The sequence below is a fragment of the Myotis nattereri genome (assembly GCF_964212035.1).
Source record: "Myotis nattereri genome assembly, chromosome: 1".
NCBI lineage: Eukaryota > Metazoa > Chordata > Mammalia > Chiroptera > Vespertilionidae > Myotis > Myotis nattereri.
The window spans coordinates 118,738,578-118,763,361 of record NC_138075.1 but is presented as its reverse complement, the minus strand read 5'-3'; the positions used below and the strand labels follow the sequence as shown (position 1 = coordinate 118,763,361).

Below are 24,784 nucleotides of genomic sequence, written 5' to 3'. Positions count from 1 at the left end.
GATATGACTGTTAATTTGCATATTACTCTTTTATTAGATAGGATATGCTTTTGAATTTACATCAGCCTTGGAAACACAAACCAATTTCATTTCAGAAACACTATCTAAAAACAGGTATAAAAAGGATTTTTTCATTTAACAAGATGGTTAAATAAATATTCAATTCAAATTGACACAATTATTAGTTTAGTATGAATAGGCATGTAGAATAGATAAATCTTACCTTAGAAATTGTATTTCATTTTATTTTATTCATTGTTATTGAATAGAAAATCCTAACTTTAAAAGAAATTTAAGTTTCTAACATTAATAAATAATCAGACTTATGATCTGTCATTTAAATATTCCACAATATAATCCCAGTATACCTTCCCAGCTTTGTAGTCCACTTTTCCCCACATGGATCAATTATTGTTCCAGTCAACCAGAGACATAGCCAATCTTTAGAGATATTATCTTTCTTCTGTATTGTTGTAGGTGCTGTTGATTTCCATCTTTAATGCTCTCTCCATAGCCGTATTGTGTGCCTCAATTTTGACAATAATTTTTACTTTGTGTTATAATCACTGTTTACCTTAACTTCTCCCTTAATTATCAATAAAGTTAGAGAAGAAACCTTGCCTATAACCTCTAACACTGGCAGAAAGTTGCCAATCTGTCACATAGAACATCTCAGTTATGTCAATTGGATCTTAGTTACACTATGGAAACATGAAGGCCATAGGATCTATAGAAATAAATTAAAATATTATTAAGTCTTCCAATACCAACAAGGCTAACAGGGAAATTTCTTTCATTATGAAAGTAAACATGGCAATTGTTGGCAAACAACAGTGCAAAAAAATTACTAAGAATTAAAATATATTTATCTATATCTATATATGATAGCACATTAAGCAAAAGGAAAAGTCAACACCATTCATATTTTATTACAAATAGCAAAGCCATTATACTAAGCCACCCCCACCCCCACCCCCCACCCCCCCAAAAAAAGTCAATCCTATAATCCTGGGAAATATTTCAAGGATACAACACAAAATTAATTTTAAATCTTTAACAAAATTGACATGTAGACATAATAACTGATGCCATTAATTCAATAATACAATTCTGGTTTACTAAAAAATGTTTGGGTTTATTTTTTAATATAGGGAAAAACAACTGGATATGATAACTTTATAAATTAGAATCTGTATAGAAATTATAATTTATCATTGTTAAAATCAGAACCACTGGCTAAGTCCATTCTGTTGCTTTGTACAATCATACTTTACAGTTCTTCCAAATTTCCAAGCTGGTTAGAAGCTACAAATATGAACATTGTTTTCTATCAAGTAGATTCCTGGGTAAAAATGTTCTCTATGTCATATTCATCTTTATTATAAAAATGTGTCCATGAAACTGGAATCAGCCATGAAGTTTTCAATTTATTAATTCTAATTATTTCATTCAATGGAACTTTCATAGAAACCCTGCTTACTCTGTATTATCTATAATAATAAAAGGATAATATGCTAATTAGACTGGATATCTTTTGGACGTCATTCCTGATGAAGCCGGGCCAGAGGGAAGCCAGTCGGGGTCCTGGATGCCTGCGGATGGCCGGAGAGAAGCCAGCCCAGGTCCTGGGTACCCTCCGGCGGAGGGAAACAGCCCCAGTCCCGGGTCCCGTAGGGAAGCTGGTGCCGGCAGCCGAGGGAAGGAAGGCCTACTCTTGCACGAATTTTCATGTATCGGGCCTCTAGTCTCTCTATATTTGAAATCATATGAGTCTAAAAATGTTATTGCAAGTACTACTCCATCTCCCATGAGGAAACTGGATTCAAGCAGAGTTTCAAAATGGTAGCCCAGGAGGGCCAAAGGTTGAACTCGGGACAACAGGCGATTTATTTTCCCTGATAAGTGGGCATGTACAGCACGCCTCAGCATTTTTTATTTTCATACCAACAGGCAGATTCACGTATTTATGTTACCAGATTAGTCTCAGTAGGCATTTGCATTTGTGATTCTTACACACTAGTATACCTACTATGGCCCATTGAAAAAGAAATCCTTGAGTCTCCTGGAAGCTATATACTAACTATATATGCTGCTTGGCCCCTGAGAAGTAATTTCTCTATAAGTAACACTTCAGAATTTCTTAAGTAAATGACCAGCTTCCTATGCATCTCTGATAAACACATATATACTAGTATACACAAAGACTCAAAGCAGTATCTCAAAGGGTGATCAATCTAAATAAAGTTGGTTTTGTTAAATCTTACATGTGCTCTCAAATTTTTCATAGAGCAATAAATATTACATGTGGCAAATAATTAAAATCAAAATGGAGGAGATGGGGTTTTTCATTGCTTGATTATAACACATTATCAATATCAATCATGTTCAGTTCAATAACCTTAATCAGTCTCCTCAAATCTATCTATAAATTCAACAAAACCTCACTCAAAATCTTACTAGACTTTTGTAGAAATTGACAAGATGATCATATAATTTAAGTGGAAATAGAAAGAAGCTAAAATATTCAAAACAATTTTTTAAAGAGATGAACACAGTTGAAGGACTTATTTTTCCTGATTTCAGGACTTGTTATAAACTACAGTAATTAAGGCAGTGTGGTATTGGCATAAAGACAGACATATAATCAATGTAACAGAATAAATAGTTCAGAAATAGACCTTAATATATAGGGCCAATTGATTTTCAATTTAGGTGCCAAGAAAATTTAGTTGTGAAAGAATGATCTTTGCAATAAATGGTACTAGAACACATGTCTATCCCTCTGCAAAAATAAAAACAAAAAACACCTCATCCTAACCGGTTAGGCTCAGTGGATAGAGCATCAGTTTGTGGATTGAAAGATCTTGGGTTTGATTCTTGTCAAGGGCATATGCCCAGGTTGTAGGCTCTATCCCAGTGGAGGGCGTGCAAGAGGCAGCTAATCAATGATTCTTTCTCATCATTGATGTTTCTCTCTCTCTCTCTCTCTCACTTCCTCTCTGAAATCAATAAAAATATATTTTTAAAAAATGAATCTCAAACATTCCATCCCACAATAAACAAAAATTAATTCAAAATAGAAAAAGAAAATAAGTTGGTAAATATAAGTGGATAATGATGGTTTAAAAAACAAAATAATGTCCTACTGATTTTTAAATATATGTAGAATTAAAAGACTAGACTCAAATAAAATATAACAAGTATAAATATTTTTAATGTATTCCATGTTTATGCCCTTATTGAGGAAGTGGTCAAGGGTGCAGGATGTAATTTTTAAGTAACCAATAAAGTGATAATAAAATAATTTAAAATTCTTAGTTAAATAAAGGAGAAGATTAAATAATTACAAGTTTTTGATATATCCAAAAGGCAAGAAAAGCGAGGTCTAAAATAAAACAGGTGGGATGTATAGAAAAAAAATAAATATCAGCAATTGGATTAAATGCACTAAAAACTGAGATTATCTAACTGGGTTTAAACAACAAAAAGCTATATACTGGTTGCCAGTGATGTTTTTAAATATAAAGCCATAGAAATTTTTGAAAGTAAAAGAGATGGTTTACCATTCCTTTCCCCAACTCCTGCCTCTAAAAAACATAAAAACCACTAACTAACTTGTGTAGCTAATTAATGACAGACAAAACAAACTTTAAGGCAAAAAGCACTCCTAGAGGTAAAGAAGGATATTTCTTAATGATAACCTACCACAGGATATAATATGAGGAAGATAATATACTTAGTCCACCAGGAAGATATAATTATTCTAAATCTGTATGTACTAGTAAGAAATTTTAAATATATAAATTCTTAGATAGTAACTACACTCTCTCAGTAGCTTAGAACAGCAGACACAACAATAAGAAAACAAAGAGAAGGTCTGAATAACACAACAAATATGACCTAATTGGCATTCAACAGTTTTGGAATGCACATTCTTATGGGTGCACATGGGTCATTTCTGAGAGTGGAACATGGGTTTAGCATAGTGTAAGTCTCTATTAATTTTTAAAGATTAAGATTATTCAGAGTATGCTTTTAGACACAGTGGGATTGAACTAGAAATTAATTAAAAATAAGTTGGACAATAGTGTGGTGAAGGCCAAAAGAGGGGAAGACTGGTAGGTGAAGGTAGGCAAAGGGGGAGGAGGAGATGAGGGAAGTCTGCAATAACATCAATGTTAAGAAATTTTAGGAAAAAACACACACAAAGATAGGCTTCAGAGAAAGGTAACTTGAAGTCAAGAAATAGATTCCAGAGTCAAGAAGAAAACATTTTTAATAGAAAAAAATTATAACTAGAAAATTATCATAGTCTGGAAATTAAATGTATTAAAATAAGTTCAGTTATAACATCTTTCTAATTCACAATTCATTAAGTTTTCTTTAGTGGGTGAGGAGGAGTTATATAATGATTCAGGAATTACTAGAAACTTGGAGTCAATTGTAACCATCATTGGGCTAGTAATCCAGACATCTCCATAGGAGTATTGGCTCAATATTTAATATATATTTATTGAGGACCTTCCATGTGAAAGGCAATGTTTTCGCTGTTGAAAAGACAATGCTTCTAAAAATTAATGAGTGATATTCAAACAAGGTAATTTGATAGTTTCAGTGCTAGAAGAAAAAACAAACAACAACAAAAGAGTAACTATCGAAAGAAAGGGATGTACTTCAGATAGACCTGGCAGGGAAGGCCTTCCGGAGGGGATGAGTCCTCAGGATTAAGAAGACCCAGCCATGACATCTAAGTAATTACATTCTACATGGAGGAATCAATAGCATGCGGATGCTCAGCATGTCTAGGTATGGTGTGACTAGAACAGTGTATGAGATATCAAAGATTAGGTAAGAGAGAACAAGACATCCCAACCAGTGTGGCTCAGTGGTTGAACATTGACCTATGAATCAGGAGGTCATGGTTTGATTCTGGGTCAGGGTACATGTCCAAGTTGTGGGCTCAATCCCTGGTGTGTGGCGTGAAGGAAGCAGCCAATCAATAATTCTCTTTCATCATTGAGATCTCTCTCTCTCTCCCTCTCCCTTCCTCTCTGAAATCAATAAAAATATTTTTTTAAAGAGGGAGATCAATGCCAAATATGGTCTTGTAGGCAACAATACAATGAATCATACAAGGAGTTTTCAGTATTCATATCACTAGAGATATTAAATCAGAAAAAAAGGTTTACATTTTTAAGTGATCACTCAGATGTTTGAGTTTTCCATAATAAAGTATGAAGCCAGTTAGGAATGGATAGCTACATTCCATGGAGAGGTGTGACGTCCTGTGGTATGGTGGGCTTGTTTATCAGGCCCATTTCTAAGTGATGTTAAGAAAAATCATTGATAACATCTCATCTATGAAAAAGCCAGTGTTTTCTTTGGCTATAAGAGCTAAATTCTCCATGTGATGATATTTGAATGTTTCTATCAGTTTGACCTGTAAACTATGCTTATTATTAACAAGTTAAGTACATATATAACGTAAAATTATTGGCATGTGTATTGCTCCTAATGATTGTTAGAGCAGACACAAATACATAGGCATTTCAGAAAGAGAGATAAGCAACATACTTAAGTAACCAAAGGCAGGAAAAATATTTTTAAATAAAAGCTATAAATGCATGTTGTTGGCAATTAGCAACAGGTGAATCACAGAACTGGAAGAAAAGCTTGTTTGTTGTGAAATATTTTTAAGAGAATTAATGCAAACAGTCTAACAACAAAGGTACCAGCCCATGCAAAGTTAGAGAAAGCCAGTGGTATTCATATAGAAGGAAATATAAGTACTGAAATGGTCAAGTTAAAATGTTCTTTCTCAAAAGAATGAGAGGGAAAAATGAAGAGAGAAATGACTTATTTTAAAAGGCAGAATCAATTGCTACTAGTTTGAGAGCTCTTATAAGGTGGTATTTTGGAGTTGCTAATAGTAACAAATTCAAAGAAATGAGTGAATAGTTTTTTGTGCTTGTTTAATAACTTTAAAATAAATTCCTAATTATTTTGAAAGTATAAAGTTTTCCCAAATTTGGACAAGGTCCATGTACTCATTTCCAAGTGATCAGACTCATCTGCAGATAAGAAATAGCCATGTAGTGAATAGGGGTTTAGAATTACATCAGTGCCTACAAACATTATCACATTATACTTCATGTGATAATTTTTGTTGGCATGATAATGTTTGTAGGCACTGAGGTAATTCTAAATTCTAAATTATATAAATTTTAAAAATGCCCATATTTTAAAAATAAATTGATAAAAGTATAATCAGACATGATCATTTATCTGAATTTCTAAATCCTAGTGGTATCTAAGCATTAATATACTAAGCATTTATAATTAATAAATATTTTTACCTAAAAATTTTGATTTTAGTAAAAATTGAAGAACATATATCCATAGTGCAGAATATATATATATGGAAATTGTGATCCCATCAGCTGGCAGAGAATGATTGATGCAAAAAGGGAGGGGCGATGGGAAAACATCTGTAACAGTGTCAACAATTAAAAAAATATATAAGTGAGAGGGTCAGATTAAAACAGGTTTCAACACTATGTCATTGGTAATACATATGAACAATGATTTTTCAGAGATTTATATTATGGCAAGTAATAGCTGTTCTATCCCTGTAAGTAGCAATATATAGAAACATGTATTCTTATATATTCATGATATTTATATATGTTATTTTTTGCAAAAATATGATTTATGCAGACATTTTGATATATGAAGATGTTTTGTATCCTTTCAGTTAATATATAAATACTGGAAATTCTATGAATGTGAAACTGACCAGGCCTTGAACATTAAAGTAAATGGTTTACTATACATGAAAATATATTTAGTGGTATAAATGGGATGCATATACAAACTGAGGAAACCTCATGTCATTAGAGAGTTAAGATGTGAAACGTGTAATAATCTTTAAACTTTTGAAGAAATATTTGTAATATTTTAAGTTTAGTTGTATATTTCCCTAATTATGGATTTGCAATGTCTCAAAGCTTAAAAAATGTGGTCAAGCACCTTTTATCTAATTGCCTATATCAGGTTGTTTATTATTGTTATTTTTATTATTACTTTTATAATTATTATCCTCAGCCACAATTATTTTGAACATGTTTCCAAATATATTTTTTAATTTAAAATCTTTCCTGTTAAATAGTTTTGTGCTCCTTTGTAGTCATCAAAAAAACATTTTGATTAAACAGCGTTCAAATATAATTCCTATAAACTTCAATATCTTCTTTAATAATTATTATTCTCTACTCTCAGTATATTACAAAAACATATTTCATATTAAGTTCACTCTATAAAAATTAATTCAATTTTCCTTTTTCTAAAGTAAGTTTTTAATGACTCATTAGATGTTTTACTTTTTACATAATTAAGGCTCTACGCATAAATAATTGAAAACCAAAAATGAACAAATGAAATTCGACAGATTTTTTTTCTAAAACCAAAGTGAAATAAATGTCAAGTATATTTCTGCATTTCTTTAAAACTTATTTACCATTGAAATGGGGAAATCAAAGTCTTTTAAGAAATATTTTCCACAAAGAAAAGCATTCAGCAAATGTATAATTATGTACTTTACTAGAGGCCCGGTGCATGAAAATTCAGCCCAGCCTGCCCCCTCTCACAGTCCAGGAGCCCTCAGGGGTGGGACGCGACCTGGCAATCAGGGGAAGGCGACACCCCATCGCACCTCTGCTGCTGCCACTGCCAGCAGAGCAAGCCTTGGCTGGCCCTGGTTACCTGAGCCTTGGGTGGCCCTGGGAGGCTGGACAGCCACCATCCAAGGCTTGCCTGTGCCTCAGGCTGGCCCTGGGTGGCTGGGGGGCTGAGGGGACTGGGGTACTCCAGATGCAGGTGCACAGAGCTTCCCTGGTGGGGCTGAAGGGACTGGGCGCCACCATCTTGTGGCTGTGGTCACTGTCATTTTGAGGGCAGGGCAGTCAATTAGCATATTCTCTCCTTATTGGCTGTGAGTGCCACCATCTTTTAGGGTGGGGCAGCAATTAGCACATTCCCTCCTTATTGGCTGTGGGCGCTGCCATCTTTGAGGACAGGGAAGTCAAGTAGCATATTCCCTCTTTATTAGATAGGATAATGAAACCTAGGTGAACTTATGAACAAAGATATGTAATTAGAATAATTAATTTAATTTGTTTCAAGAGTTAACGTAAGACTTAATGAATTGCCATGTAAAAGTTAAACCAATTTTCCTTCATTATTTGAGTCTTCTGATCATTCAATCAAGATTATATGTTTTTAAAGGCCAGGTTTGAAGAAACTATATTTTTTTAATAGATATATTTCATGCTGCTTGAATTAGAATAGTATCCTAACAGAGTGGGGTGGATATACTATACCTTAATTCCTACCTGGGTAAAGAAGGGTTCATAAATCTCCACTCCTTTATCAGATCCTTGTAGTAACACTTCTTGGCCACGCCTCCAGCTGTACCGAACAGGGGGGTTGGAGTTGGCAACACACCTGAGGAATACTGTTCTCTCATAGTAAAACTGTTCTTTAGCTTCACCTATACTTTGATGAACAGTTACTATAGGATCATCCAAATCTAGAAGAAAATAAAAACAAGAAATGACAATGTTGAGTTTTGAAGTATTATTGTACATGTAAAAACTAACCAAAGAGGCATTTCTTAATTGACTTTATTATTTCTCACTAGATTCATTTTTTTCATTGAGTTACTAAACTCATTTACAGAGAAATTTCCAATGATGAACAGTAAAAACAAGTAATAGCTATTTTTTAAGATCTCTATTTGTTGAGATAGTACAAATGACCTAGCATATTTACAACACTTTGCCAACAGTTACATAAAACAGAGCTCCAAGTAAAACATCAGAATTCAAAATCCTCAATTTCAAGAGCCTGGCTAACACAATGAACCATAGTGACAGAGAAATAAATATCAAGCAGCACAACTGACACTTCCCCTTGACATACTTCTTCCAATTATATATAACTGATATATTAAAAAATGATAAAAAGTTGTGTTTATAAATAATTATAATAATTATAGTAAAAAAACGTGATCTTGTACTGAGTTAAAGTTTTTCCTTCATTTCATATTTTATACCCCAGATCATATTTGTTGATACGAAATGTGTTAACAGAAGGTACTATTAAAAGGTATTAATACTTTTTCTGAATATAGGAACCAAATGTTTGACATTTTACATGCATCCCAAATAAGGATGTATACCACAGGACTTAGCAAACATTTTCTGAAGAAAAAAAACACACAAAACAATATGTAAATATCTTGGTCTTGGTGGATCATATAGTCTGTCTCAACTCAGCTTTACCAGTGTAGTGTGAAAACAGCCAAAGACAACAGGTAAAATGAATAAAAGATGACTATTGCTGAGTACCAATAAAATTTATTTGCAATTGCAATTGCCCTGGCCTGATTTGGCTAATGGGCAATTGTCTGCCACACCCTAATATACTATAGGCCAGGTTCTTTTCTTAAGAGAAAAAGAAATTAAGAAGTGTATGTGCTTTAAAACAACAGTATTGCATATTTAAAAGTTGCTAAGAGAGTAAATCTTAAAAATTCTCAACACAAGAAAAATAAAATTGTAACTGTATGTGGTAATGGATGTTAACTAGACTTATTGTGGTATCATTTCACAATACATACAAATATTGAATCATTATGCTATATATCTGAAATTAATATAATGTTATATGTCCATTATATATCAAAAAATGGGGAAACATAAAACAAGAACCATAGGTTCCATATGCTAATATAAACTTAGTCTATACTTATTAAGAGTGATGCAAAACATTAGTTATATTTAAAGATTAATTTCACTGAGCTTTAGTCCTTTAGCTTTATAACTCTAAAAGGTAACTTTTGTAGTCTTAAATTTACTTATCAATTAACTGGAATTGATCATGGTACATATTAATAGGGCTGTGGGAGGAGTAAATGAGATAGTCTATAATGCTTTGGCACATGATAAATGCTCAATAAAAGTTAGCTATTATTATTGTTATTATTATTTAGATTCCCATTAATTCTATGTTGTTTTCATACCTTTATTTTAAATAGGTAAAGATGTCACTTTCCCATTTGTTCCGGCTATCAAATGTTTCTACATAACACATATTTTTATATGAAATCTGAAAAGGAGCAACCATCCTATCTAATAATAGACAAACATGGTAATTAACTGTACCTCCAACATGCTTCCCATTGGCTAATGAGGGAAATATGCAAATTAACTGCCAACCAAGATGGCGGCCAGCAGCCAGGCAGCTGAAGCGAACAGGAGGCTTGGTTGCCCCAGCGATAGAGGAAGCCAAGGTTCCCTGCCTGCTGCTGCCGGCCTCTGAGCTGCACTCTAAGAAACAATGCTGCAATTATAGAAGCTAAACAAACCCCAGAAACCTGCTTTCAGCCAGCCGGGCCTCAGAGCTGGAGCTGCAACAGTGTTTTAATTATAGAAGCCAAACAAACCCAGATACCTGCTTTCAGCAGCTGAGGTCTCAGAGTTGGAGCCGAGCCTCAGAGCTAAAGCTGGCTCCAAGTTCCAGTGACAGCCATAGAAGGTAAATAAATCCCAGAATTAAAAAAAAAAAGAAAAAAAGGAAAAGTTGGGAGCTTCAGTTGCCCGCCAGCCTGAAAAGGGCCCTCAGCCCCTCATCCAGACTGGCCAGGCACCCCATTGGGGACCCCCACACTGAAGGGGGTGTGACCAGCTGCAAACAGCCATCAGCCCCTCACCCAGGCTGGACAGGCACCCAAGCGGGACCCCCACTCTGATCCGGGACACCCTTCAGGGCAAACCAGCCGGCCCCCACCCGTGCACCAGGCCTCTATCCTACATAGTAAAAGGGTAATATGCAAACTGACCCTAACAGCAGAAGGACTGGGAATGACTTGACACTATGACACACACTGACCACCAGGGGGCAGACGCTCAATGCAGGAGCTGCCCTCTGGTGGTCAGGATGCTCTCACATGGGAGAAGCTCTGCTCAGCCACAAGCCAGGCTGATGGCTGCCAGTACAACGGTGGTGGTGGGAGCCTCTCCTGCCTCCTCAGCAGCGCTAAAGATGTCCAACTGCAGTTTAGGCCTGCTCCCTGCTGGCAAGTGGACATCCCCCGAGGGCTGCCGGGCTGCCAGAGAGATATCTGATTGCCATCTTAGGCCCAATCCCCTTGGCCAAGGGCCTAAGCCAGTAGGTGGTCATCCCCTGAGGGGTCCCAGACTGCGAGAGGCCACAGGCCAGGCTAAGCCCCCCCCCCCCACCAAGTGCACAAATTTTTGTGCACTGGGCCTCTAGTATATATATATATATAAACATAATGGTGAGGTTTGTGAGCATATGCTATCTGAATATTTAAAAGACATTTTTCTCTAGAAAATAGTCCTTTTTTAAAAAAAATATATATTTTATTGATTTTTTACAGAAAGGAAGAGAGAGGGATAGAGAGCTAGAAACATAGATGAGAGAGAAACATTGATCAGCTGCCTCCTGCACACTCCCTACTGGGGATGTGCCCGCAACCAAGGTACATGTTCTTGACCGGAATCGAACCTGGGACCCTTGAGTCCACAGGCCAATGTTCTATCCACTGAGCCAAACCAGTTAAAGCTATTCTTTTTGATATATTAAAATAATTGTAAGCCAGCAAAAGTAGTAAAGTAATAATTGCCCTAAGGAATCAAAATTACGGGTAAATACAGAATCCCAAATTTTCCCAGTTAAAAAAAGGTGGGGAGGGTTCAAATGTGAATTGCTTGACAGTCCTACTTTGATTTCTTGTTTTGCAATATTCTGAGGTTTGGTGGTTTTGTTGTTGTTTTTTTTCCCCACCCAACATTAGAATCTTTTCACAACTACCCCAAGGGCCCCTAATTTGGGCAGTTTAACTTTCCAGAACAACTGCTGCTTTTCAGTAAATTTTTAAGGAACTTTCTGTTTAAATTCACTCTATTAACTGTGCAGGGGTATATGCTTTTGGTTTAAGTAAGTCAGAGTATGTATGGATTCTATCCAGCATTATTATCCTGAAATATGTACAGGCCTTTAAACTTCATCAAATCCTACAGGAGACTGATGAGCTGAAGTCAGCCTTAGCGACTTGAAGAATAGGGTATACAACTTATGTTGTGATCAATTGAGAGGTTTTATTTTTTTCCTTGTACAAAATGATTTTTTACTGTTACAGTCTCATTTTTAGAAAATATGAAATGTGTTATGTTGTAAAAATGAATTCTGAAGCCAGAAAGTTTAAAAACATAATGATATTGGATAGTAAACAGTATAAAAATAGTGGGTCTCCTTGGGTTCCACATCTATAATAACGAAAGCATAATATGCTAATTAGACCAGTCAGCCGAACATCTTTCTGGACATCCTTCTGGACAAAGCCACAGCGGCTGCCAGGGCCAAGGGCAAGCAGCCACAGTGCCCGGCAGTGGCAGCAGTGGCAGCGGCGTAATGGGGGCAGCGCCTTCCCTTGATCCGCTCAGTTGCCTCCCTCTGATCCAGTTTCTGTACACTGTGCAGAAAGTGTACAGACATACCTCAAAGATATTGCATGTTCATCTAGTATAACACAATAGAGCAAGTATCATGATAAATGACTATACTAATCTTTTGGTTTGCCAGGACATATAAAAGTTATGTTTACACTATACTGTAATTGAGTAATTTTCAACCTTTTTTGTTTCATGGAACACAAACTAATTACTATAATCCAGCAGCACACCAAAAATATATTTTTTGCTGATCTGACAAAAAATAGGTATGATTTTGATTAATTCACATCAGACAGCTATTGTTGTATTGGCTTTTGTCATTTTTTTTAACAATCTAAGAGAAAGAGGTCAGTGACTCTGACTAAATAGTTTTAAAATTTGTGCGGCACCACTTAAAAATTGCTGCTATAGTCTATTACAGAGGTGGGCAAACTTTTTGTGAGTGCGTGCCAAAACCAGCAAAATCTCTAACTCAAAATTCTCCTGCGTGCCAACCCTAATTTTTTGAAAACATGTTATGCCCACTTGATATCTCTTAAGGTGTACGTATGTGAAGAACCTTGAAGAAATAATAAAATTCATTCGAGCGACAAAAACACAGTATATGATGATGAAAAAGACATTTATTTTTTAATGTATACATGTACACTGATAATCCGACAGAAAACTTTATGACTCTGTTTGATATTATCAGTGGGACTTTTGCTGCTGCATCACTGGTGACAGATTTTACATCAGGTTTATATTTCGTGATCTTCAGAGATATGCACGAGCTACTACTTTCATCTTTCAGGCTACTCCTATTATGAGACTTAACAAAATTCATCACTGAGAACAAAGATTCACAAGTGTATGTGGATGAAATCAAAACACTGGTCGGATCTAGGAAGGCAGGGAGAGTTAAGGCAGAGGCATAGAAATTGCTCTTCCCCTCTCTTGTCAATCCATGTCGATGGTCTTTAAGATAACTTGTTATGTAAAATTATTTATTTATCTAAGATGCACCTACACTGAATTTATCTGAAAAATAAAAAAGTCGATATTAAGAAAAAAATTGTAAATGGAAGATTATAAGAGAGGGTGTCACGTGCCAGCAAAAGTTACTGGCATGCCATGTTTGGCACACGTGCCAGGGGTTGCCCACCCCTGGTCTATTACATGTGTAATAGCATTATGTCTAAAAACCAATGTAAAATACTTAATTAAAAGTACTTTATTGCTAAAAAATGCTGACCATCATCTGAGCCTTCAGTGAGTCATAATCTCTTTGCTGATAGAGGTTCTTACCTCAGTGTTGATGGCTGCTGACTGATCAGGGTGGTAGTTGCAGAAGACTGGGGTGGCTGTGGTAATTTCTTAAAATAGGACAATGAAGTTTGCCTCATTACTTGACTCTTCTTTTCATGAATAATTTCTTTGTAGCATGCGATGCTCTTTGATAGCATTTTATCCACTAGAGCAGTGGTCCTCAACCTTCCTAATGCCACGACCCTTTAATACACTTTCTCATGTTGTGGTGACCCCCCACCATAAAATTATTTTCGTTGCTACTTCATAACTGTAATTTTGCTACTGTTATGAATCGTAATGTAACTATCTGATATGCAGGATGTATTTTCATTGTTACAAATTGAACATAATTAAAGCATAGTGCTTAATCACAAAAACAATATGTAATTATATGTGTTTTCCAATGGTCTTAGGCAACCCCTGTGAAAGGGTCGTTCAACCCCCAAAGGGGTCACGACCCACAGGTTGAGAACAGCTGCATTAGTAGAACTTTTTCAAAATTGGAGTCACTCCTCTCAAACTCTGCCACAGATGTATCAACTAAGTTTATTGTAATACTAGAGGCCTATTGCACAAAAAGATTAGTGCAATAGGCCTTCCCCTCCCCTGGCTGCTGGCATTGGTTTTCCTCCGGCACCCGGGACCCAGGCGTTCACTCTGGCCGGAACCACCTTCAAGCCTTCGCTGCTCCGGCCGGAGCTGCCTTCAGTATTTGCTCCGCCACTTTGCACCTACATATGCAAATTAACTGCCATCTTTGTTGGTGGTTAATTTTCATATCTCACTGATTAGCCAATGGGAGGCATAGTGAAGGTACTGTCAATTACCATGTTTGTCTATTATTAGATAGGATTCTAAATCCGTTGTCATTTCAGCAACCTTCACAGCATCTTCAAGAAGAGTAGATTTCTTCACAAGAAACTACTTTATCTGCTCATCCATAAGAAGCAATACCTCACCCATTCAAGTTTTATTATGAAACTGCAACTCACATTTTCAGGCTCCACTTTTAATTCTAGTTCTCTTGCTATTTACACCACATCTGCACTTACTTCCTTCATTGAAATATTGAACCCCTCAAAGTAACAATGAAGGTAGGAACCAATTTCTTCCAAACTCTTGTTAATGTTCATATTGGAGCTCTTCCCATGAATCAGGAATGCTCTTAATGGCATTTAGAATGGTGATTTTTCCCCAGAAAGTTTTCCTTTGCCCAGATCCATAAATGAATCATTATCTATCACAACTAGAGCTTTACAAAATGTTTTTATTAAATAAGACTTGAAAATCAAAATTACTCCTTGACCTATGGGCTGCAGAATGGATGCTGCTATCAGGCATGAAAAAAACATTATTCTCATATATCTCCATCAGAGCTCTTAGGTGACCTACTTTTTTCATAGTAGGTCTCAACAGTCAGCTTAAAATATTCAGTAAAGCATGTTGTAAATAGATGTGCTATCATCCAGGCTTTGTTGTTCCATGTATAGAACATAGAATAGGTTTACCATAATTCTTAATAGCCCTAGGATATTCAGATTATTAAATGAGCGTTGGATTCAACTTAACATTACCAGCTGTATTAGCCCATAAGAAGAGAGTCACCCTGTCCTTTGAAGATCTCAAGCCAGGTATCAACTTCTTCTCTCTGGCTATAAAAGTCCCAGATAGCATCTTCTTCCAATATAAGGCTGTTTTATCTACATTAAAAATATTTTTCTTTAATATAGCCATCTTAATTAATTATCTTAGCTAGATTTCCCGGATAACTTCCTGCAGCTTCTCCATCAGTATTTGCTGCTTCACCTTGCACTTTCATGTTAAGGGGACAACTTCTTTCCTTAAACTTCATGACCAAACTTCTGTTACATTCAAACTTTTCTTCTGCAGCTTCTTTACCTCTCTCAGTCTTCACAGACTTGAGGAGGGTTGGTATCTTGCTCTGGATTAGGCTTTGGTTTAAGAAAATATTGTGGCTGATTTGGTCTTCTATCCAGACAACTACAAATTTTTCCATATCAGCAAAAAGGCTTTCTTTATTATTCATGTGTTAACTAGAGTAACAATTTTAATTTATTTCAGGAATGTTTCATTTACATTCAGAACTTGTTTGTTTGACATAAGAGGCCTAGCTTTTGGCCTCTCTCAGGTTTTGATATGCCATCCTCACTAAGTGTAATCATTTCTAGCTTTTAATTGAAAGTGATGTGTGGCTCTTCCTTTCATTTGAACACTTAGAGGCCACTGTAGGGTTATTAATTGGCTTAATTTCAATATTGTTCTGTCTCAGCTAATGGTGGAGGGAGAGAGAGGGGGGTGGCAAGTTGGTGGAGCAGTCACACACACACATTTACTGATTATAGGAGCATGGTTCATGGCACCCCAAAATAATTACAATAAAGCAGATCACAATAAAATGAGGTATGCCTCTATTGGAATGTACCTTCCAGATCAACATCTATGGGGGACTGAAGGAAATAGGATTGTTCGGGAGAAAAATTGAACTACAGTGCAATTGCAACAAAGGTCTTAGTAGCTCTAGAGAAGTTTGAAAGCTGTGATGTTCCCTCCGAGCTGTCCTGGCTTAAAAGCCATGGAGCGAAGCCTTTATACAACCACAACCTCCCCCATTAACTATTCCCAGTATGTGTGCTCTCCCACCCAAGGTGCATGACCTTGGGAGGAACACAGCTCTGTTTGGCTTAGGGCAATTTCTAGAGAAATATTTAGCTAATAGCCATCAGCTACTATAACTCTCAGCAGCTGGAGGAATGAGTCCTTCAGTCCTGAGGAAGAGATATGGCTGATGTGCTGTAGCAACCACTTAGATCCACTTGTTAGACATAATAATTCACTCTACCTTGTAAAAGCTACTGGAGGATTCTGTTTAGTCAACTTTCCTGAAAAAATTTTCAAAAGAAACTATGCTGAGATGATAGTCATCCTCTCCTTCTCCTATTACCATTCTAGATTGCTCTTATCCTTAGTTAGTACACCTTTTGGTGTAAGTACCTGGTGAGGTTACTGGACCTTTTTAACTGAGGATTTTGATTCCATGATCAACATGTCCTTCTCAAATTATTACTGATGTACTTATCTCTTTAACACCAACATTGGACAATGGAATAATAAGAAATGACTCTGGATCAACTGGGTATCAAATATATTCTTTACTGCTTCACGGTGTAAAACAGTCCTACCTCCAGCTGACCATGTGGGCCAGGCACTCGGGCCGGGATGGTGACTCTTCTTATTTTCTGTCTCCTGACACTGAAAACCTGAAGTAACTGAGTCATAGTCATGGTTTAAAGATTAATGGGACTCTTGCTTTTATTAATAGCTTTTTCCTTTTCTGAGAATTAGGACTTCTAAATTGGCAGAGTCCACAGATGCGGGAAGGGAAATATAGATTCCCCTAGTGAATCATTGAATCTGATAGTAGTAAGTGGGGTCATTCTTTGACTCTTGAACCTATGTATTCTATAAAAAAATCCTCACATAATAATGGCCATTGATTTAGGATATATGCTGCATTTTGGAGAACAACACACCCTTCTTACTGGATATTATCTCTCCAAGACTCAGCTACCCCATCCAAAGTACATTCTATGACTCTAATAAGCTGGCACATTTAGGTGCTGTAGAATATGATATGACCAGAGAATGCCAGGACAATGTTTCCACTGCTACATTCACACAGCATGTGTGAATGCTAAAGCATTCTAGAAGCCTTTCGATAGGACTGCGGCTGACAGAGGACAGCAGAAACATTCATACCAAGAATACATGTCAAATTCAGTCAATATCACTTATAGAGTTAAAAAAAGATTATAATGCAATCAACATGCTACCAAGGACATAGTGGGCATTCATGAGGGATAGTGCTTTATCAAGAGCTAAGTGTTTGTCTCTGTTGCTGCAAGATAGAATATGCAATAGTGGCAGTGGACATATCAATCTTCACAATGATAACTCTTGTTTCAAGCTTATACTCAGCCTCTATCCTTATCATTATGACTATTTTTTTTCATGAGCCTGCTGTGCAGCTAAGGATGAACAATGACAGAGGTGGTTGACATCAACTATCTGTATTACTCTACTTCACTGTTTTGTGATTATTCTGCTGTGTATCTTTTTTTAAAAATTTATAATTTGGGAATCATTGAACAATTTTACAGGCCAGTCCCATCAAACTGTTTTTTTAAAAATATATTTTGTTGATTTTTTATAGAGAAGAAGGGAGAGGGATAGAGAGTTAGAAATATCGATGAGAGAGAAACATCGATCAGCTGCCTCCCGCACACTCCCTACTGGGTATGTGCCTGCAACCAAGGTATATGCCCTTGGCCAGAATCAAACCTGGGACCCTTGACTCCGCAGGCCAACACTCTATCCACTGAGCAAAACTGGCCAGGGCTGCTGTGTATCTTTTTGATGCTCATTTATATACAATACAAATATTATCACACATTGTGCCACATCTACAGATCCACCAAAATACTTTAACAGATCTGCTCTTTCCACAAAAAGTATTTGATCAGGTATAACACCAAAATTAGAATTCTACCCACTGGGAAGATTTCCCCCTTATTCTTGTCTATAGGAACATCTTAGAGTGGGTTCTTGTGAAGTAGCAGTCTAATTTATAAGTTGTGTACATATATTGAGTAGACCAATCATGAAAGTAGCTGAGCCTTTTTTCTCCACTATCTGCTCATAAGTGACTCTCTATGTGGGCAGGTATGAACCGAGGAAGAGGCACTGCTAAAACACTGATGCATGCCTAGGCACCTGCTTGTACAGCATACTTGGCTCTTTAGCCCTGGCCAGTCCTCATCCAGGCTGTACTATTTCCATCTAATAATGAACTACTGATGAGTCTATCCTATTTTATGACTGGGTGTTGGTAAAATGATAAACTCCAACTTCTGATTGGAAGCTCAGCCCACATCATCATTAGATGTTGCATATTTAGGCATTCTACTTTTACCAATGTCCAGTAGCACAGTACTAGTAGGAGCTATTTTATGAAAGGTGTGTAATTCTTGACCACAGAAGGCATAGCCTACTTATAATCCTAAAAATTTACTTTATGATTCTCCTATAGGGATTGCTGTAAACCACACAGCATCTTTTCTAGCACTGATATATCTAATATCACAGTCTCTCCTGGGTTGTGTGACTTAAGGATCACTTACATCACAGCGTGGGCCTACTATAGAACCCTTTCTATTTGAGCTTGAGTTTATGCTTATACTCTTTCAAATCACCTGATAAATGGATTGAAATGGTATTTCCAAGGGTGGAACGTAACCCAGAACCCAGAGAGACCTAGTAGGCACTGTGTTTCTATCTGAAAGACGGAAATTGTGAGGTGCAATAATTCGTACTTTACTTTGGAGGGAATGTCCTGGCAAAATTCAAACCATTGAATCTCTAAAAGTTTGCTAATATTGTGGATCACTGAATTTGCATAGACTTATTCCAACCCTCTGGATTATGTGTGTCTTACCAAGATATCCAATGTACCAGCCATTTTTTGTTCATCTGAACTAAGGAACATAATCTCATTGATATAGCAAACCAATACTGTATTTAGTAAAATGTCCAGGTGGCCCATATCCCTTTGGACTATATTATGAAAATAAGTGTAAGTTAATTTAGCTTTAGGACAAGACTGCAAATGTATACTACTGTCTGTCCAAAATTAATGCAAATTACTTCTGATCTTCTTTCTTAACAGAAATGAAAAAGAACACATTAACTAAATCACTGGACACATACCATATATCAAACCATGTTAATCTAATCTAGCAAAAATACCATAGCTGGCATAGGCTGCAATAAGGACAGTCCTTGAATGAGTTTTTTTAAAAAATATATTTTATTGATCTTATTACAGAGAGGAAGGGAGAGGGATAGAGAGTTAGAAACATCAATGAAAGAGAAACATCAATCAGCTGCCTCCTGCGCACCCCCTACTGGGGATGTGCCTGCAACCAAGGTATATGCTCTTGACCGGAATCGAACCTGGGACCTTTCAGTCCGCAAGCTGACGCTCTATCCACTGATCTAAACTGGTTAGGGCCTTGGATGAGTTTTTGATAGCTCACTATCATCCTCCAGGATCTCTGGTTTCAGCAGGAGACAACATAGTCAATAAGTGGAATAGCATATGGACACCCCAGGACATCTTTTAAGATCTTAAGGGTGGCATTAATACCTACTATTCACTCTTGGGTATGATGTTATGTTTTACACATCTCAGTTGGAAGTGGGAACATTGCAGAGGCTTCTACTTGGACTTCTAACTAGACTAACTTTCATCCCTTGGCCAAGGAATAGACGGAAGTTCTGACAAGTAGTAAGTATGTACATTCCAATTTCACAATTAAAAACTTAGTAAATGGCACTTGGTAAATGACAACAGGGTGGATTTGTGGATTGGTAGATTCAATAAGATCAGTTGTGGGTTTTAGTCCCATTTATTACCTAATACCCATATTCCAAATCTAATGAGTATAAGGGCAGAATGATTCTGTAGAATCTTAAATATCAAGGTCAACTTGTGTACAATAGTCCTCAAGAAGTTCACTTTTCCTAGTATATACATTCTTTGGAGAAATAATTGGGAAAATTATTAGCATTTTTTACTTTGCTGTGGTATTGCAGGGCTTTTTCTGGTGATTGTTTCCCATTCAGTCAAAGAGTTCAGGTCTGAAAGTTCCAACAGATTAAAAAATTGGACAAGGAGTCACAAATTTTTATTTTGTGACTACATTAAACCTCTTGACTGTCCATTTGATTTCTTTATTTGTGCAGACTGGATAATATGCTTATCCTTTTTTTCCCCCTAGATATGTCCTATTAACCATCTCAGTAGCTCTTTGTGAGTCCAGAGTCCTGTATAGATTTGAAATAGTTCATCAAGATAATTGCACCCACCTAGCTATGACAACTAAGCACTGCCACCTAGCCTAGGTTAAAGACAATATGAGAATCCTAAAGGCAGGAAGAGAGACACAGTCATTTACATAAAAGAGAGTTCCCATAATGCAGTCAACTGATTCACCAACAGAAATATTACAGACCAGAAGAAAACGGCATGGAAGAGTCAAAGTAATGAAAAGCAAGGATCTAAAAATAAGACTACTCTATTCAGCAAGGCTATCATTCAAAATTGAAGTTAAAATGAAGATTTTCCCAGAAAAGAACAACCCAGCACTGCAAGAATTGTTAAAGGGACTGTTGTAAGAAGAAGAAATAGAGAGAGAGAGAAACCTAGGCATACAGAATAAAAATGGCATTAAATAAGAACTTATCAATAATAACCTTAAATATCAATGGATTAAATGTTCCAATCAAAATTGATAGGGTAGCTGAATGGATAAGAAAACAGGGCCCATTTATATGCTGTCTATAAGAGACCCACCTCAGAACAAAGACTCACATAGGATAAAAGTGAAGGGAAGGAAAACAAATATTCCAGGCAAAAGGGAAAAAAAGCAATATTTATATCTGACAAAATAAAACAAAGGCATAATAAGAGACACAGAAGTTCACTACTACTAAAAGTATCAATTCAACAAGAAAATATAATCCTGGTAAATATACATGTACCCAATATAGATGCACCTAAATATAAAAACAAACAAAACAATGACATCAACAAAAAATCTTGGAGGACTTAAAGAGAGAGATAGATAGCAATACAGTCATAGTAGGGGACTTTAACACAAACTGACATCATTGGATAGATTTTTGAGACAAAAAATCCACAAGGAAACAGTGACCTTAAATGAGACACTAGATTAGATGGATTTAATTAATATTTATAGAACATTTCATACCAAAGCTGCAGAATACACAGTCTTTTTAAGGGCACATGGAATATTCTGAAAGATAGACCATATGATAGGACAAAAATTATGTCTTGACAAATTCAAGAAGACTGAAATCATGTCAACTGACTTCTTGGATCACAATGTCATGAAGGAGAGATATCAACTACAATAAAAAAATAAAAACATTCTTACACATGTAGACTAACAAAAATAAGATACCTAGGAATGAACTTAACCAAAGAGATAAAAGACCTATACTTGAAAAACTATAGGACATTGAAAGAAAGAAACAGAGGAAAACATAAACAAGTAGAAGCATATACCATGTTCATGGATACTAAGAATTAACATCAAAAAAGGTCAGAAGGAAGGTGGGGATGAGTGGGTGAGTGGGAAGAGGTCAAACAAAGAACTTGTGTGCATCTGTGCATAACCAATGGACACAGACAATAGGATGGTTAAGGCCTGAAGCAGAGGGCAGGGTAGGCTAGAAGGGGCAATGGGGGGGGGGGGGATAAAGGAGACATATGAAATACAAAAATAAAGATTTAAAAATATAAATAAAGTAAAGTTTCCATACAACTCAAAGCAATCTATAGATTCAATACAATCCGTAATAAAGTACCAACAGCATATTTCACAGTTCTATAAGAAATATTAAAAAAATTTATATGAAACCAAAAAAGACCTCGAATAGCTGCAGCAATCTTGAAAAAGAACAAAGTTGGAGGGATCACAATACTGTATCAAACTATATGACAAAGCCATTGTAATCAAAACAACCTGGTACTGGCACAAGTTCAGGAATATAGATAATTGGAAGAGAACAGAGACCACAGAAATCAACCCAAGCCATTAGGCTCAATTAATATTGGACAAAGGAGGCTAGAGTATACAATGGAGTAAAGGCAGTCTTTTCAATAAATGGTGTTAGGAAGATTGGACAGATACATGCAAAAAATGAAACTAGACTACCAATTTACACCATAAATAAGAATAAACTAAAAATGGATAAAATGCTTAAATGTAAGACTCAGTGCCTAAAAATCCTGGCAGAAAACATAGGCAGTAAAATCTCAGACATCTCATGTAGCAGTATTTTCACTGAAACATCAACTACAGCAAGGGAAAGAAAGGAAAAAGTAAACAAATGGGATCACATCAAACTAAAATATTCTGCACAGCAAAAGAAACTGTCAACAAAATAAAAAGGGAACACATTGCATGACAGAATATATTTACCAATAATACATCTAATAGTTTAATTTCCAAAATATATTTTAAAAAATGTATACCTTTCAATACCAGAAGACAAACAATCTAATCAAAAAATGGGCAAAGGACCTGGATAATTCTTCAAAGAGGACATACATATGATCAATAGACATAAAAAAATGCTCAACATTATTAATCATCTGATAGATGCAAATTAAAACTACAATAAGGTATCACTTCACAACTACCAGAATGGGTATCATCAATAAATCAACAAACAGTAAGTGCTGGTGAAAATGTGGGGAAAAGAGAGCCCTAGTACACTGTTGATGGAAATGCAGACTGGCGCAGCCACTGTGGAAAACGGTATCGAGTTTCCTTAAAAAAATTAAAAATGGAATGGATGGACCTCGAGATTATTATGCTAAGTGAAATAAGCCAGCTGAAGAAAGATAAATATTACATGATCTTATGTACATTTTGAATCTAATAAAATAAATTGAGGAAAAAATTAGTACCGGCAGCATGGATACATGGAACAGACAGACAGATCTAAGAGAGGATGTGTGGAGGGTACTAGGAGAAATTAAACAAAGAACATATGCATGTATGCATAGCCAATTGATACAGACAATAAAGTAGTGAAGACCTGGGGTGGGTTGGGGGCTGGGTGATGGGGAAAAGTGGTGGAAAATGGGAACATCTGTAAGACTGTTAACAATAAAAATTTAAAAAAAAGAAAAGAAATGAGATCAATGTTTCTTTGTAGCCTGCTAAAGAGGCCTTCTTATTGTCTAGCCGGTTTGGCTCATGGGATAGAGCATTGGCCTGTGGATTGAAGTGTCCAGGGTTCGATTCTGGTTAAGGGCACATACCTTGGTTGCAGGCTCCTGGCCCTGGCAGGGGCATGCAGGAGGCAACCAATTGATGTGTCTCTCTCACACTGATGTTTCTCTCTGTCTCTCCCTCTCCCTTCTACTGTCTTTAAAAATCAATGGAAAAAATATCGTTGGGTGAGGATTTAAAAAAAAAGAGAGAGAAACCTTCTTATTCTCACACCATTACTTTAATTCATGATTAATCACACTCAGCCTTTCATTCAGTTTCTCCACTGCATGAACAGAACCCAACAGAAATTGATTCCATTATCCTTATAATTATTACTTTCCTTTGAATTCCTCAAAAGCCTGAGATATTGAATTCACAATGCATTATTTTCTATTGGTACCTATCAGTGAAAATGTTAACAATTTACTATCACATTCAAGAGATATCATTGATCTACCCATTGCCAGCAATGGGTGTTCATTTCCTGTCAGTTAGTGGGCTGTGGGTGATCTAACTCTAACATCATCTACACTAATAAAAGAGAAACATTGTAATTGGCATACGACCGCTACCCTTTTCATTGGCTAATCAGGGCTCTATGCAAATTAACTGCCAAGTAAGATGGCAGTTAACCACCAACAAAGATGGCGGTTATTTTGCATATGTAAGCACAATGCAGGGAGGCGAAAGGGAAAGCAGGAAGAAGCCCACTGCCACTGACAGTGATCGGAAACCCAGCGGGGAGCTAAGAGCCGTGAGGCAGGGCAAAGGCGGCCCTGGGGGCCGCCTTTGCCCTGCCCCCCTGCCATGATCGGAGAATCGGGCGCCTTTGCCGCCCTGGCCAGTGATAGCAGGAAGTAGGGGTGGAGCCAGCGATGGGAGCTGGGCACGGTTGAAGCTGGCAGTCCCAGGAGCTAGGGGTCCCTTGCCTGGGCCTAAAGCAGAGCTCATGATCGCGGGGCCACTGTAGCTGCGGGTCCCCACTGCCCGGGCCGGATGCCTTGGCCAGAGGCATTAGGCCTGGGCAGGGACGGAACGGGAGATCGCGGGGAGCTGGGAGTCCCCTGCCCA

General features: G+C 36.7%; 1 protein-coding gene across 1 annotated transcript in view; it reads right to left on the bottom strand.

Annotated features, from left to right (window-relative positions):
* MDGA2 (MAM domain containing glycosylphosphatidylinositol anchor 2) overlaps positions 1-24,784 on the bottom strand; it is a 944,924-nt gene that overhangs the window by 335,471 nt on the left and 584,669 nt on the right. The window contains exon 4 of the mRNA XM_081087224.1: positions 8,391-8,587. Within this exon, the coding sequence (XP_080943350.1) occupies positions 8,391-8,587 (197 nt within the window). The remainder of the gene's footprint in view (positions 1-8,390; positions 8,588-24,784) is intronic.